The 16,080-nt window shown below is 43.7% G+C and overlaps 1 protein-coding gene across 3 annotated transcripts in view; it reads right to left on the reverse strand.

Annotated features, from left to right (window-relative positions):
• Nucleotides 1-436: 436 nt before the first annotated feature.
• Csnk1g1 (casein kinase 1 gamma 1) overlaps nucleotides 437-16,080 on the reverse strand; it is a 158,704-nt gene continuing 143,060 nt past the window's right edge. For all 3 annotated transcript variants that reach the window (XM_042687714.1, XM_042687711.1, XM_042687713.1), the window contains 2 exons: nucleotides 14,762-14,868; nucleotides 437-6,138 (listed from right to left, as the gene is read on the reverse strand). In XM_042687714.1, the coding sequence (XP_042543648.1) occupies nucleotides 6,084-6,138; nucleotides 14,762-14,868 (162 nt within the window). In that variant the 3' untranslated portion in view covers nucleotides 437-6,083. The remainder of the gene's footprint in view (nucleotides 6,139-14,761; nucleotides 14,869-16,080) is intronic.

The raw sequence follows: 16,080 nt of genomic DNA on the forward strand, positions 1-16,080 counted from the left end.
CCCACAGAATATTTACTTTTGAAGTGACTCAAGGAAGGCAAAATTCAACCCATGGGAATGAAGAAAAGAATGAAGAAAGAAGAAAAGTATCATGCAGTATTATTTCCCCCATCAAATTTAGTCCTAATCTAATCCTTAGAAAAGAGCCTGGGAAGAGTCGGGCGCTGGTGGCTCACGCCTATAATCCTAGCTACTCAGGAGGCTGAGATCTGAGGATCGCGGTTCAAAGCCAGCCCGGGCAGGAGAGACCATGAGACTCCTATCTCCAATAAACTGGAAGTGGCGCTGTGGCTCAAGTGGTAGAGCGCTCGCCTTGAGCTGAAGAGCTGAGGGACAGCGCCCAGGCCCAGAGTTCAAGCCCCACGACCGACAAAAAAAAAAAAAAAAAAAAAAGAGCCTGGGAAGACTAAAAACCAGTGAACCAAGCAAGTAAAAGTAGCCAAGAAAGGTAAGACATTTTATTGTACATACAAAAAGGGTGCAAACTGAGTCCTTTCTTCCCCAAATTGGGAAGAGGTATACTTAAAGATCCCATTTGTGTTTTCCATGGTGCCCTAGGAGATGGGCTACTCTGAGATAATGCATCAAGACCCATTTTCTATTTTCTCCAAAGGCAGCTACTTCCTCTGCAGATCGTTTTTTTCCCCAATACTCTACAAATCTCTCTCTTGGAGGAACCATTTCAAATACACCTGAAATTTGACATTCATGGTTTAAAATACTACAAAGTTTCAATTTCACAGCTGAGACTGACCAGTGCCAGGGTTTAGGAAACATTACATATCTTAAGGAAAAAAAAAAAAAGGTAAAAACAAAAAGGCATTTACAAGACATGTCACACGATTAAAACTAATTTCCACAGTTGATTTATACATTATCTAGTTAAAAAAAATTCAGTCAACATTCCAACATCTTTTCAAGAGTATAATGGGCAAAGATGAAAGAAACAGACAAATAATAATATAATAAATTAGATCACGTAAGATATACAATGGGAATTGCTAAATCATCATTATTTTCCACTGGGGAGTTATATTTTTGGTTTTGTATCTTATCTTTTCTGCTGTTACTTTCTCTGCTTGACAAAGGGCCTCATTCCCAGAGCCAGCTTGCTTAGACACTTGATTTACCTCTGCAAATACTTGGGAACTCCTGGCTCCCAGCTGCCTGGCTGTCTTAGTGAAATTCACACAGATGAGTACACACACACATGCAATCATTACCCCCCCACACCTATAAATATATTTATTCCCAAAGAAATGGCTCATCTTTCCCAAGACACTCCTAATAGATTGATAAGCCTTCTGAAAGACTTTTGGTGCAAACGCTGGCCTGGGATTTGGTCTAGAGCCCAAGAAGAGGAACACTGAAAATGTCTCACCTACCCTGAAAGACATGTTGGGGGGGAGGGGCGGCAGTCCGGACAATGGTCCCCTTGTGCATTCCTGGGATGATGGCTGCACTAGACCCCCAATTTGTTACTGTGGATAACCCACTGCTAAGACCTGAAAGGTGGTGATGGCACCGGAAAAATGATTGTGAGGAGTAAGAGAGAAACAAGTCAAAGAAATCCCGTCTACATTAAACTGGGGTTTCTTTATAACATCAAGTTTGGTTATCAGACTAGAAACATTATGGAATACATGCTTACTTTTTCCTTTGTAAGCTGACCTACAAATACTGGAGTGGGTTTCCTGGTTAGTTTTTGAGAAAATATGTCAACTACTATTGCCTATATCAGGGACCTATTTACTATTCTGAATACAATGAGAAACCTATTCTTCTGCACCTAAGTCACGTGCAAAAGGAGTAAGGGAACACATTTTTAAGACTGTTGATTGGGCCAAAGACTCCAAAACTTATGGCAAAAACACTGCTCAAAACTCTACAAAGCTAACAGAATGGCCATTTGCCTCTTCTTTTTCACAGAATCAGCCTCCACCCACCCCCCCCAAAAAATTAAAAAAACAAAAACAAAAAACCCAGACTCAAAAGGAAGAAATCCCAGCACGGGGAAGTCATGGTGATCAGTCTCTAGATGGGACTTACTTGGAGTCTGCAAAACCAAGAACAGCATAGCTAAATGCCTGTCATCCACATGGCCCATCCAGATGGAGTACCTAGTATTCCTGGCTCCCTGAGGGTCTTTGTAATTCGTTCACCACCTAGGGGTAACCATGGGGATGGTGGCAGTGGCCTGGCAAAGGCAATGTTGGCTGTATGGCCTTACAAACTCCCAATATGAGAAGCCCTAGCCCCAGCATGGTTCTGACGCTGGGGAACATTGTCAGGTCAGGGCAACTTGGTGGGACTGGAAAACTGGTGGCAATGGCCTGGATACAGGAGGCAGGTAGGTTTGGGAGGGATGCATCAGAGAATCAAGTTCCTTTAAGGGCTGCTTGCTCATTGAGGAATGCAGCCATGCTTGCTCACTAGGAAGGGATTCTATCATCCATGTTGGAAAAAAAAAAAAAGAAAAAGTTAAGGCTATGATGTTAGAGATCACTTTAATGTAACATTACCACTTGCATATTTTTCAGGCATTAAAGTGATTACTAACACTGAAAATTGACACTGAAGCAGAGCTAGTAGCACATTTCTACTGATTTAGGGTGAAAGTTTGAAAAAGTTACTTTAGAGAAGATGGACAGGGACCATTTCTATATATTTGGAGCTCACTGCAAATAAATAATCGACACTTCTACTTGAAACCTCAGGATCTCTGCTGCCTGCAGCAGCTCTTGAACTAGCAGCTAATCTAGTCATTACATATCTTCCTGAACCCTGTTTGGCTCAGACAGACGCTGACACAGAATGGTGATTAAGGCAGTCCTGAATGCTCACCGCTAGCAGGATGCTCCACTCTCTCTAGTAGGAAGTCTGGAATCAGAACTCAGCAAAGTGCCAAGGTATGAGAGGCCAAGTGATTCACACTTGAGCCTCGTGACTGCACAGGCATAAGTCCCGGTGGCTTCCTGGCCTGTTTGCCCCAGTCTGTGCAGGCTTCAGTACCTGAGGGATGCGAGGGCTTGCGAGAACTCCTAATGGATTTCAATGAACAGATGCTGAGCCTTAACATGATGACATTCTTCTCAAAAGAAAATGATCCTCAGGCATCACAGCTGTGAAATGGAGACAACTCTTAACTAAGTTCAAGTGGATTTAGGGCATAGGCAGGGAGAGGGATTACCTTTGAAATGGACAGGGCAGGGGGGGGAGCTGGTGTGCTGGTGGGAATGGAATTGGTGGCCGAAATGCTGCTGGGGTCCTTGGTTTTGAGGGGTTTTCGTTTTTTTAAAAAAAAATTTTTTTAAGGAAATCAAAACAGAGTATCTTAGGTCTGAGACCACCTTGGAGTGTCAATGGCCTTGGAAAAAAAATCACCATTACCCTGCATGCTAAAGGGACCTAGAGCTCTTCAGCTTTGTCTTGAAAACCTAAACATCTAGTAAGGTGGGAATTTGCAGGGGCTGGAGGGTGAGGACAATACAGTAGCAAGCACCCTTCCCCACTCCTGCTAACAACTCAAGCTAAAGTTAGACAAAAGAAAAAAGAGCTCAGCAAGACAGTCCCAAAGCCAAGCTGCTTACTGTCTTTGATTTTTTTTTTCTCCTGCGCATGCAGGGGGGAGGGGGGAGGCACTTAGGGGGGATACAGAGTGCCAGGATGCTCCAGGCTTTGCCACCATTTCCCCTGCCCTCCTTTGAGAGGCAAGGCATTTTCTATGCTGGGATGAGGACGCTCAAAGTTTCTACATGGGGAGTTAAAAGTTGCCCAAATGCCAAATGAGAGATCATAAAATCTCGGTGATGGACTTTAAGCACTAGGAAGGAACAACAAGGAAGCAGACTCCAATATTCCTGTGGGGAAAGGTGTGACAGTCTCTCCCTGCCACTATTTCATATGCAGAAACATTCCTTGTAAAGAAATGGCAGATTGCAGTCTTTATATAGCGAGCTGAGCAGGGCAGGAGCCAGTGAAGAGCTTATTCCCTAGTTAAGATTCAATGGAACAGGTGAAGGCCAAGGGCTGACTTACAAGAATGCTACTTCTGTTCTATGTAAGCTACGTCCAGTGATGTGTCAGGAAATGTCAACTACCAGAAAATATCCCCATACTCCAGTTCAAAAGACAGCCCTCCACAAGCCAGAGGCAAGAACTTCCGTGTTCCCCAAGTCACTAGCCACTGTCCTGCACGCTTAGCTCCTCGCTCTCAGATACCAGACCTCTTTTCCTGATGTGAAAAATCCCTTCGGTCACATCTGGAATGAGAAGTCACTGTTTGGAAAGGCCACTTAACTCGAACGAAAATGGAGCAGGACAAGAGTTACCCACCCCCACATATTATTAGGTCCTCAAAACAGGGAACGAGGAACCAAGATTTTCTGCTGTAAGCACGTCATGCAAATACGGCATGGTGGCGGGTAGAGATGGTGCACTGGAAAAAAACGTGCGTAGATGCATGGCCATCTTATCTGGAAGAAGTCTATGTTCAACTGAACATAATTTTAGACCTTTTCTCTACAGTATCCTTTCACCAGTATTTTTTTTTTTCCAGCACCAACCAATCCTACCCTCCTGGTCACTGGCAGCCATATGTGCCAAGTTCTAACCTGCAGTTACAGACCTGGTTGGACATCTTTGTATGCATTGTTTCTGATAAGGCAGGCCAGCCTGAATGCTACAACTCAGTATTGAGGCAGCCAGGGTATTACCAATTTTCTTTTCCTGGACATATGATGCTGTACCCCAAGGCTTCTCTGGCAGTTAGCTGGAAGGCAGGTTCACTCTTTTTGTCCACTAGTGGCATTGTGGTGGTGGCTGTTTAATCAGTAATTTTGTCACCAGAGAGTCAACATGGCTATCTAGTAGGAAGTCCCTGGCAGTGAAGGAAAAAGACATTTGTGTTGTTTTCTTGTTGTTAAGCATCTGCTCTCTGGGACGGGCTGTCTCCTGGTCAGTCTGGCTGGGCTGCTCACTTCACATGCAGGAGAGCTGGGCTTACAAACTGCAGGCTCATTAGGTCAAGAGGCTCTGGTGGGGACTTTTCTTCAGCAGCTGAGAAGATGAATGAAAATTCAAGTATGTTTCCTTGTCAACCTGAGTATTTACTCAGTGTGACAGAGTTTGGCTTCTTCTCTTCCGGGGGCTGCAAGTCGAACTTTCCATTGAGTCTGTCCTCTGGACCCAGGTTCTCTCTGAATGGCTTGGCTGGCCTGTTCCCTCACAACTGAAAAAAATAAAACCCCCAATAGAACCAGACACAATATGCATCTGCCGTGGTTTTTTTTTTCTTTTTTCTTTTTTTTTAAAAAACCAAAAACAAAAAAAAAACTAAAAGTGCAAAAAAGTCAGTTTTCTTTCCTTTGCTCAGAGCAATTTGCATGTCCTACCACTGCCTGGAGAAAGGAATTTGTCAAAAGAGCTAAGAACGCCAACACACAGGGACAGTAGACTGCAGATTTCTCACAGCTTGTGTCCTACAGTGTAATTTTGCAGGAGGGAAGGAAGAAGGAACCTGGCCACTGGGCTAGAGGCTGCCCAAGAGCAGAGGGAAAGGAAGCCAAACTGCCAGACACACCTAGGAACCAGAGAAGGTTCTCCTCCAGCCCAGGTCTACCATCTTCCTCCTACCTCCTTGGCAATACCCCCAACCTCTTGAGCCCCTTTCCTTAGACAAAGCCTTCTGCTCACTAGCTTTGATCCTGGAGAGGGTTCAGGGTAGAACAAGAACCAGGAGAAAAGAAGAGGTGGGAAGAGAACAGTAGTCCTTGAGTTTTTGTGAATGACACCTTCACTGTAAACAATGGGAAGGAGAGTTGACCAAGCAGCCCCATGGGCAAGCAGTGTAAGAGCAGCAGCTCTGGGACCTGCTCAGAGCGTCAGACAGGTTTGGGATGGCCACTGATCCACTGGGCCTTGGCTGCCCACACTGGCTCCTTCTGGGGGCATCTGTTTTCTTCTTTTTGGTTTGGATCTCTATCCTCCCCCACAAAGGAGTCTTTTCCAATGAGAAATGGCAGGAGCTGCAGGTGCAATCAAGTCAGAGTCCCCAGGGCCTGAGGACTCTTGGGAGGCACTGGTCACTTGTGGCGCTGAGCAGTCTTCTTCCTTTTCCTCTTAAAGAAACAGCAGCACCTATAGCACAAGGAACATTGCAAGTCAATGCTAGAAGCCTGATTGTGCTTACTGAATATCAGAGTAGGATTTCTCCCCCGGTACCCACCCACAGAGCCACCTACCATCTCTAATGGGTGGGCGGGTACACAAGAGGTGGCAGGCAGTGTTTTCCAGGAAAGCCAAGGGAAAGAACTGAACTGCTTTATTTTAATTTGCAGATACCCAACCTAATCACCAAAATGCTGAAGGGTAGGTATGGAAGGTATTCTGGAAGGAACATGAAGAGGGCTTCTTTCCTAGTCTAAAACCCAACCCAGATGATCCACCTTTGTCTAGAATCAAGGCTGGGGATCCTCAGGGTTGCATGAAAATAGTCTGCATTGTCTGTACACTTGATAATTAGAGCCACTCACTAGTCAGTGTGTAAAGAGGTCAAAGCAAGGCAAACGAATAAGATTTGGAATCATAGAGGATCTCATGGTGCTACCCACCAGGATTAAAGCATCTCTCTGCCCCATTCCTGTTCCCGTGCAGCTGCATAGTAGGCAGGAGAACCTTTCTTAGAAGGACCAATGTCCATCCGGGGAGCTGATCCCTACGAGGCTCTCTGGATGCAGAGAGTCCCCACTCAGCTCCCAGAGACTGCTGCTACTGTGCAGAGCAGGCTAGGGAAGGCTTACTTATCGTAGAGGTTGGGGTTCCCCCAAGGGCTACCTCTTGAGAAACAGCCTCACTTCTGACATCCCTCTTCCCAGAGCCCTTTCTTACTCTGGACTAGGAAACATGGCTTTGCTTAGACAATCCAGATGAAGGCTGGTACAGAAAACAGGGTCTTTTCCAGGAACTGACACAGAAAATGAGAGCATGAGGGGCAGAAGATGGTGGATGAGTCAAAGAAGCCAGATGAGGCAAGAGTAAAGTTACAAGTGTAAGCTCAGACTTGCTTGACCTGGAAAGAAAAACTTTTCTAAAAAACTTATCTTTAATATCTTTCACCAAATCTGCTCAATTTTTGTTTTTGTTGTTGTTTTTGTTTTTTCCAGTCATGGTGCTTGAACTCAGGGCCTAGGTGCTGTCCTTAAGCTCTTTTGCTCAAGGCTTAGCACTCTACCAACTTTGAGCCACAGCGGGGCTTCCAGTTTTTAGGTGGTTAACTAGAGTTAATAGTATCACAGACTTTCCTACTCCTGCCCTGAACTGCGATCTTCTTTTCACAGACTCCTGAGTAGCTAGAATTACAGGCATGAGCCACCAGCACCTGGCTATCCTTTCAGTTTTAAGGAAAGGAATATTCATACAGAAATAAAGAACTAGTACTCACTTCCAAAACCCCTGACCAGGTTCTCTATGACAACCAAGAGTTCTTCTCCATGCAGACGACTTAGCATTGCTATAACCAATGGATGCATTAGTTAAAACATACACAAAGTTTCTTAGAAGAAATAAACATTTAAACAGACAATGGGGGGCTGGGAAGGTGGCTCAGTGGTAGAGTGTTTGCCTTGCATGCATGAAGCCCTGGGTTCGAGTCCTCAGTACCACATAAGCAGAAAAAGCTGGAAGTGGTGCTGTGGCTCAAGTGGTAGAACGCTAGCCTTGAGCTGAAGAGCTGAGGACAGCGCCCAGGCCCAGAGTTCAGGCCCCACAGCCAAAATAAATAAACAAACAAACAAGTGGTGGGCTTGAATTGTACTTAGATGAATTACAAAACTTGGAAATTGTAGACATAAAGAGTTTTTCTTTGGCAGTACTGGGGGTTGGCCTTGTACCTGCCTAGCATGTGTTTGAGCCTTGCCTCTGCCTCCAAGCTAAAAATAGGAGTTTTAAAAAAGGGTCTCTGGTGGTTCACACCTGCAATCCTAGCTACTCAGGAGGCTGAGATCTGAGATACAAAATTCAAAGCCAGTCAAGTCCCTGAGACTCTTATCTCCAATTAACCACCAGAAAACAGGAAGTGGCACTGTGGCTCAAGTGGTAGAACGCTTGCCCTGAGCTGAAGAGCTCAGGGACAGTGCCCAGGTTCAGAGTTCAAGCCCCACGACCACAACCCCCCCAAAAAAAACAAAAACAAAGAGGTTCTTCAAACATTTTTTTGTTAGAGATGAAGACTCAAACTCAGTATCTGACACTTTCACCCACTGGCTGGTACTCTACTACCACACTTCCAACCCACCACCATCTTTTTAAATACTATTATTAATGGGTGTGAATATACTTAACTAACTAAGCAAGTGTCATATATGTGTGTATGTGTGTGTGTATACATACATATATATATATATATTTGGAAATGGAACAAATTCTTTTAAGTAGAAATAATCAATACTTTTGATTGCTTAAAAATAGTACTTAATGGAGGGTTGGGAAGGTGGCTCAGTGGTAGAGTGCTTGCCTTGCATGCATGAAGCCCTGTGTTTGATTCCTCAGCACCACATAAGCAGAAAAAAAAAAAAAAAAAAAAAAAGCCAGAAGTATCACTCTGGCTCAAGTGATAGAGCACTAGCCTTGAGCTGAAGAACTGAGGGACAGAGCTCAGGTCCAGAGTTGAGGCCCCATGACCGGACCAAAAAAAAAAGTCCTTAATGGAAACCTTTGGAAAGAGTTAAAGAAAAGAAGTCTTTTTAGCTATCCATACATATTAGAAATAGACATTTTCCAAGTTGAATGTCTAGAAATTAATAGTTAAGAAGACAAATTTAGCTGGGTGCTGGTGGTTCAAGCCTGCAATCCTAGCTACGCAGGAGGCTGAGATCTGAGGATCTGCAGTTAGAAGCTAGCCTGGGCAGAAAAGTCTATCTATAATAAACTACTCAGAAGAAGCAGGGAGGCTGGGAAGGTGACTTAGTGGTAGAGCATGAGGCCCTGGGTTCGATTCCTCAGCACCACATAAGCAGAAAAAGCCAGAAGTGGCGCTGTGACTCAAGTGGTAGAGCGCTAGCCTTGAGCTGAAGAGCTGAGGGACAGCGCCCAGGCCCAGAGTTCAGGCCCCACAACGGACAAAAAAGAAAAAAAAAGAAAAAAAAAAGAAGGAAAAAGCTGGAAGTGGCACTGTGCATCAAGTGACAAAGCACTGCCTTGAGCACAAAGAGTTTCAGGCACAGCACCCAGGCCTTGAGGTTAAGCTCCATGACCAGCAAAAGAAAAGAAGACAAATTTTCATAGGAGCACCAATATTTCAACATCTTGTTCTCTCGTAAGAATGGCATTACTAACATTTTTTTCTTCCTTTTCATTTCTTTTGGTGGTACTAACAAATTGAACTCAGGGCTCAAGATTGTTAGGCAAATGTTTTACCACTTGAGCTTTGCCTGTAGTTCAGGAGGCTAAGATTTCAGCTAAGAGAATGATTTTATGTGCTTTTAAATAAAAGCAGTAAAAAAAAAAAAAAGCAAAAATACTGGATCCATCTCAAAGTACAAAATTACATCTCTTTTTACTCCTCCAAGACAAATCATATGAATTAATGTCTGCCTACAAACACATTATAATTTGATGTGCAATGCTGAATCACTCACTGGAGAAAAGTGTTAGCTGTGGTTCAGAAGTATATATTTTAAATTTAGAGCCCTCAAGTTTTCTTAGTAACTATAAAACTTCAACAGTGGAAGCTACTAATTATATCCACAATCTGTTTTTTTAAATCTTTGCTTTCAGAGATAAATACTAGCAACAGGATCCACTAAACTGAGCTAACTCTAGACCAAGTCCACCGATAGACTGAACAGATCTGTTACTCTCAGAGGAGAGTAAGGGCAGGTGATCAGTTATTCTTGTCTTAGGTTCCTTCCCAGTAGATTCCTTGACTCTTTGCAGTTCAAGATTTCCTACTTCGGAGCATCAAGCACTTTTCCTACAGACCTCTGCCCAGCACTTTTTCAGATTGCTTCTTCACTGCATCCTGGCTCTCTCTCCCTTCACAGCCACTGCCTTGCTGTGTTCCTCTTCTCTACCATATTGGTACATTCTTCCTTTGCTCCAGTCCTGCTGTTCCTATCAGTTCTTTCTTGACCACTCACAGTGACCTCTCACCTCTTCAATCTTCTGGGAATGATAACATAAGGGTCCTAGCATATTTTCTGGTTCTTTCATATGCCTTTGTTATGTCTCTCCAGCTTGACAGCATTCTTCCCCATCCCCCGCCCTCTACCGCCAGTCCTGGGGCTTGAATTAGGGCCTGGGCACTATCTTGAGATTTCTTTTGCTCAAGACTAGCACTATACCACTTGAGCCACAGAGCCACTGTGGGCTTTTTCTGTTTAGGCGGTACTGAGGAATCGAAGGCAGGGCTTCGTAATACTAGGCAAGCACTTTACCACTAAGCCACATTCCCAGCTCTGCACCTAAGTTCTTAAGGCAGGACCTGGTACCCCCTAGAGTGCCAAGCACAGGGTTTGATGAACATACTACTACTTAGGGTAGCACTATAATACTACCCAATATTCCCTGAAGCATAATACTACTTAGTGACCTGGCAACTCAGAGGAAAAAAGTAGACCATGACAAATGTCAGATGACATACACACATATTTGCAAAACCAACAGGCCAAACACACTCTGAAACCCTAAAGACTACAAATCTTATCTTCATAAAACCCAAATTACACATCCTCATTCCTAGGGAAACCCCTGTGAATTCTTTGGCTTAGATAAGTTAGGGCCTCAGAAATCAGTGCCCAACCTGGTAACTGGAGAGACACCGAAATGAGGTAGTCATAGAATACGGCAGGCTGGTAGTGTGGTATAAAACATAGCCTGTGTGTACAGACTGTGTGAGAGAGTTAGACTTCCTGACTGTAACAAACCAGCAAGTTCAGGGGCACCTGGAAGACCACAGGTAGTATCCAGGAATAAAGCTAGTGAGAGGACCCTGTTTTACAGCAAAAAAGTTCCTCACCAACAGGAATCGGTTAGCACTTCTTGCATATACCTCTGCTGTTCCTAAGAATCTACCTGAGGAGCCTTTTCTAGGAGTCTCCAGTATCTCCCTCAGCTGAGTCATCAGCCTTGGCCCACTATCCTCTCTTATAGGAACAAAGAAAATGACAATAAATGGAAAACAGACCAAACAAACCCCCACAGGGCAGCACAATGTCCACCTCATCCCCCAGGAATTCACTTTTTTTTTCAAAGACTTATACTCTAGAGATGGAAGAGCTAGCTGAGCCCAAAAGAAAAGTCATAGATTTTTCCAGAAAAGCCAGTTTCTAAGTTAGAAACCAAGCTGCAGAATGTGGGGTTATCTGGCAACAACCCTGTCCTTGCAGTGGTAAGGAAACAACTGCTTTCTAAATGACTCATGTAGAAACCTTACCCTCTTACCTTGGTTCTGTCATATTATTTGGGAGAAAATCCATTTAGCTATCACTAAAGAGCTGATCCTGGATACTTTGTGCTCTTGTTTTGGCAGGAGGAGGCAGAGATGAATGAGGTGGTGTGAAAGGAAAGATGGAATAGACTTAATTCCTGGGTACAGGCCTGCCCCGTTCCCACCTTGTGGATCTAGTTTCCCAACTAGGTGGCTATGGCACAAGGAGGCATGTAGAAGCCATTCAATGACTCTAAGGCATTTTGTTTGGTTTTGCCAATCCCAGCCTAGTCTGGTCTGCTCCCCTTGCATGTGGACTGGAGAGAGGACTCACCACAGGTTGAGCATTTTCAGGCAGCTACAGAGTATGTAAAGAGAAAAACACAGAAAGGAAGAGAGAGAAAGAGATATTAGTCCACAGAGGTGAGATGGAAGGCACGCCCTGCGAGCCATGCAAACATGCAGAATGTGTCTGTGTTTAGTTTCTTCCTGTTGAGCGAGGGTGAACAGGCCACTGGGTCCCCACGTTGAGGTGGAGGGGAGGGACACTGACAGCATTAAGTTGGAAGCTGGGTCTCAGTGGGAAGACAAAACAGAAAAGAAGGGGTGGGAGCCTCAAGGGGGCTTTGCTAGACAACTTCCAGGAAGGCAGCTGGGAAAGGAGCAAAATGACCTTCCCTGTGAGAATTTCGTCAAGCACCAAACCTGAGTCATTTGGTCCCAACACAAGGTGGGGACAAGAAGTTATACAGGGCTGAGGCAACCTCCCTATTCTAAGAGAAACCTATCCCTAGGTTTGTTTCTTTTTTTTAAGCACAATATGCCTGAGCAAAGCAGCTAGTGGTTAACTCCTCCAGTAGAGGGAAAAAGGTTAAGAGACCATTGTATTTTATCAGAAGATGAAGCAGAGGAAGGCTGGGTATACCTAGCAGAGAAGGAACTAACGTCTATGCTTATTAATTCTCTGGAGAAATGAGACCTCGATTTGTTAACTTATAACTGAAGTCTGGATAAGAAAAATTCCTATGTTCTGACTAGAATCAAAATCACCCAAAGAGCTGCCTGCCCTTACCACTCTTCCAACCATACTGTAGCTGTCCTGCAGCTGGAGAAAAAGGAAAGTCAAAGAGTCATCTGATAACCAAGACCCTGTCATTTCTTTTCACCTTTACACAATACAAGCTGGGTGAGGAAACCCAAATCAAAAGGCTTCAGTCTCCCCAATACCCAAGCTGAACTGAAATATGGGTAACACCATTATTAACCTCTTCCCTCCCAGGGCCAGAGGCACAAATGGCATCACAGCTATGAGCAATGAGGCGGATGCCTCAGGATTTTCTAGCTGTGACTTCTTCCCAGGAAAATGATCAGACACATGGCTATCCTGTTCTTACCCCCATACACACAGAAGGCCAAGAAGAATAACACATCTGAGTCCTGACAGTTCCCTAAGCAAGATGAATTGGCAACTTATAAAACCAGTAGGGAATCTGCACACAAAATGCCCTAAGCAAATGCAACTGCCTCTTTTAGCCTCCACACCTTTCCAAGAGCCAAACTTCCAGCTGGTGGCAAAGAGACCAGTGGTTCTATTTGCTAAATGGAAAGAATTTAACCTCCTTTCATATTTCAGATGGTAGTGTACAGAATACACTGCATTATACTTTGTATGAATGATCCCCTATCTTACACATAGGACAAACATCACACTCACATACAAAACTAGTGTACACGTTTGCCAGGATGAAACAAAATGAAAAGGTCCAAGAAATAAGCCTGTCTAGAGCATATCATATTACTAAAAGATCCCCTTGATCTTGTTATTATTCGAAGTATACCATGAAACTCTCTCAGAGGAACAGACTAGATAAAGTTCTAAAAAGAGCTACAAATATAAATTGGGGGTTGGTACAGCTCTCTTTCATGATCAGGGCATGTGTGGCACAGTGGTTCTAACTTGGCTATATAACAGAATTGCGTAAACTTCTAAATTTTTTGATGTTCAGGCCAGATACCAAAACTTCAAGTCAGAATCTCTCAGGCATTTGTATTTTCTAACCTGTCCCAGGTTACTCTAAAGCACAGTGAAGGTTAAGAGCCCAGAGGTGGGAGCATCATATTGCTAGTAGAGGAGCCTGACAGCAACATTTTGAGTCCTATTAAAATCTCCAAAGTCTCTGAGAATATGGAGCAAGTTTCTTTACTGAAAAACCTGGGGCACCACTCTCCCTCCTCACCTGCCTCAGGTATTAGTGCCTCTATGGGCCAGGAGAAGAGTATCTGAGCAGGAGCTCAATAAGATACAGAGCCCAAGTCTTTCTCAGTTGCTTCTCATCTGTTGGACAGGACTTCCTGAAGGCAAAGCAAGCTCACCAGATGGGCAAAAGCATGCAAAATGTATCTGGGAGGAAGAACTCAGCTCTTGGTAGGCATCACTGTGGACTTAAGCCCAAAGGTGGCTTGTATTTGGACTATATAGGTGCTCAAGAGACCATGTAGGGCACACTAGTACTACAAATACATTGCTCAGGGAGAACAAGTTACTGGTATATCCTGAATGTTCTAAAAAGGCTTACAAGAAAAGTCATCTACATTATGATTCTCTTTCTCCCTATGTGATATTTTCTTGGAATTTGATCTGAGTTTGGAATGAGGAAAAAGGGAAAGAGATGGTAGAAATGCTGCTTTTGCAGTAGAATCAACAATCACTTCACCTTCCACCCCAGACTCTTTTAAGAGTTTAAACACAGACCATGCAGAGAACATCAAGGGGCCAAGGGTATGGACAGGGCAAGACATACACATGCAAGAGAAGCAGAAAAGAAAGTGAGGTGGCCACCCCACTTTCTTGGGACTAGGAGTACTTCTTTTCTTACCCAAGACTCTCACAGACATGGATTTTTCTTGCCTGACGTATGTACTTACTCTTTCTAAGTCTAGAATCATTTGAGAGGGAAACAGCCGTGAAACCCTTCCAGAGATGTCCGCTATCAACCAGACATTTAATATCAGTCACCATGGCCATGGTCTAGGTTTTGTCTCTGCATCCAATAGGAAGCAAAAAAAAAAAAAACCCCTCCAGGGCACCAGGAAGCTTATGGTAACTATCTACGGTAGCCCTCATAACATAATTATTTTATTTCACTAAGTCTATCTTTCCAGAGATCATAGCTAAAGGTGGCAGCAGCCTTAAGGTACCATGCAAAAAAATAAAGTGGTCAAGGAAGAAAGCTGTAGACACAAGCATGAGGAATCTAGTCTGAGATGAGAAGCACACAGAAACAGAAAACATTTTCCAACCCACAGTTCCAGAGCCCCTTTGAAAGATGGACGTACTTAGCTTCCTCCACTACCTCCACCTCAGCATGAGCTGTGATTGGTGCGTTCGAATGGTCTCCAGTGGGGTCATCCACGTTCAGCTCTCCATTGGTTGAACTAACCACCTGAAACAGAAAGGTAGACTGTGACAAGCACCAAGGCAATATGAGGTTCCTGCCAGGGGTAGGGCAGGTCACTAAGGGGGATCTGATCTCAAGCTTAGATACTAGCCAGTCAGGGTCAGGAATGTTTGTTTTCCTGCCCTCAGGGGCCTATTGTCTCAATTTAGAGCAAGATCCCATCATAGAATGATGACAGTAACTTCCACAATGAGTACCTACTTTCTGTCAGGCACTATGATACACTAGCTCCACGTGTATAAATTTAAAGCTCAAAACCTTATGAAGAGGTCATTTTTTTCACTTTTTTATTATTAGTTATTTTATTCATTTGATTTATAATTAGGTATTCTTAGCCACTCCTGAGAAGTTTAGGAGTAGCTCTTAGGCTGGGATTGCCTGAAGTTCCATCTGTCTATAGGGGACAGCTGTCCTATGAATGACATTTCCATCTTTTGTTTTTTAATCCTATTACTTTCTTTTAATGGATGGAAGCATTAAGAAATGACTTAACCAAGAGTTGTCATTGTAGATTTACAGGATAGAAATTTGTTCTAAACTGATTTTTTTTTTTACATATTACAAAAATGCAATAGTGCTTTATTAAATTGAAAATTAAAATGCAATTGCATAGTTGTCATCTTTTCCTTTTTGTTTGAGTCCAGTCTCACTATATAGCCCAAGCTGGCCTCAAACTGATTACGTAGACCAGGATGGCCTTTAACCTGCTGTTCTCCTGTGTCACCACCTATGTCCTGGGACTGCAGGCACGAACCACAATGTTTGGTGTCACAGCTGACTTAAACTCATTCTATTCTCTTGAACATAGTGGATAAATTCTACTCCTTTCAGTTTATAAGTTCATAGATTCAGTAATTATGAACTTTAAAAAAATTCTGAAAAGGAAACCAAGAGTAGGCATCAGAGATAATAAACAATCACACTTTCCTTTGAAATTTCTTCATAGCTTTTGACCACTTTGAAGTTATTTAACAAGACTGGCTTGTCCTCTCTGGTGAGAGGGAAGATGGTAAGGAAACACTTTCCCTTGGAAAGCCAGTCTTATTTCAACGACTTTTATTTCAGGTTCAATGTCATCCCACTCCTCACTGATGGTCCCCGGACTGTAAATGGAAGCTCTCACTCCTGTCATCTGGTTAATGTGGACCCGATCAGGCTTCTCTTGCTGATGCAGCTGCTTCTGCCACTTGGTTTCAT

The sequence above is a fragment of the Dipodomys spectabilis genome, unplaced genomic scaffold (assembly GCF_019054845.1).
Source record: "Dipodomys spectabilis isolate Male_0828 unplaced genomic scaffold, ASM1905484v1 ptg000108l, whole genome shotgun sequence".
Lineage (NCBI taxonomy): Eukaryota > Metazoa > Chordata > Mammalia > Rodentia > Heteromyidae > Dipodomys > Dipodomys spectabilis.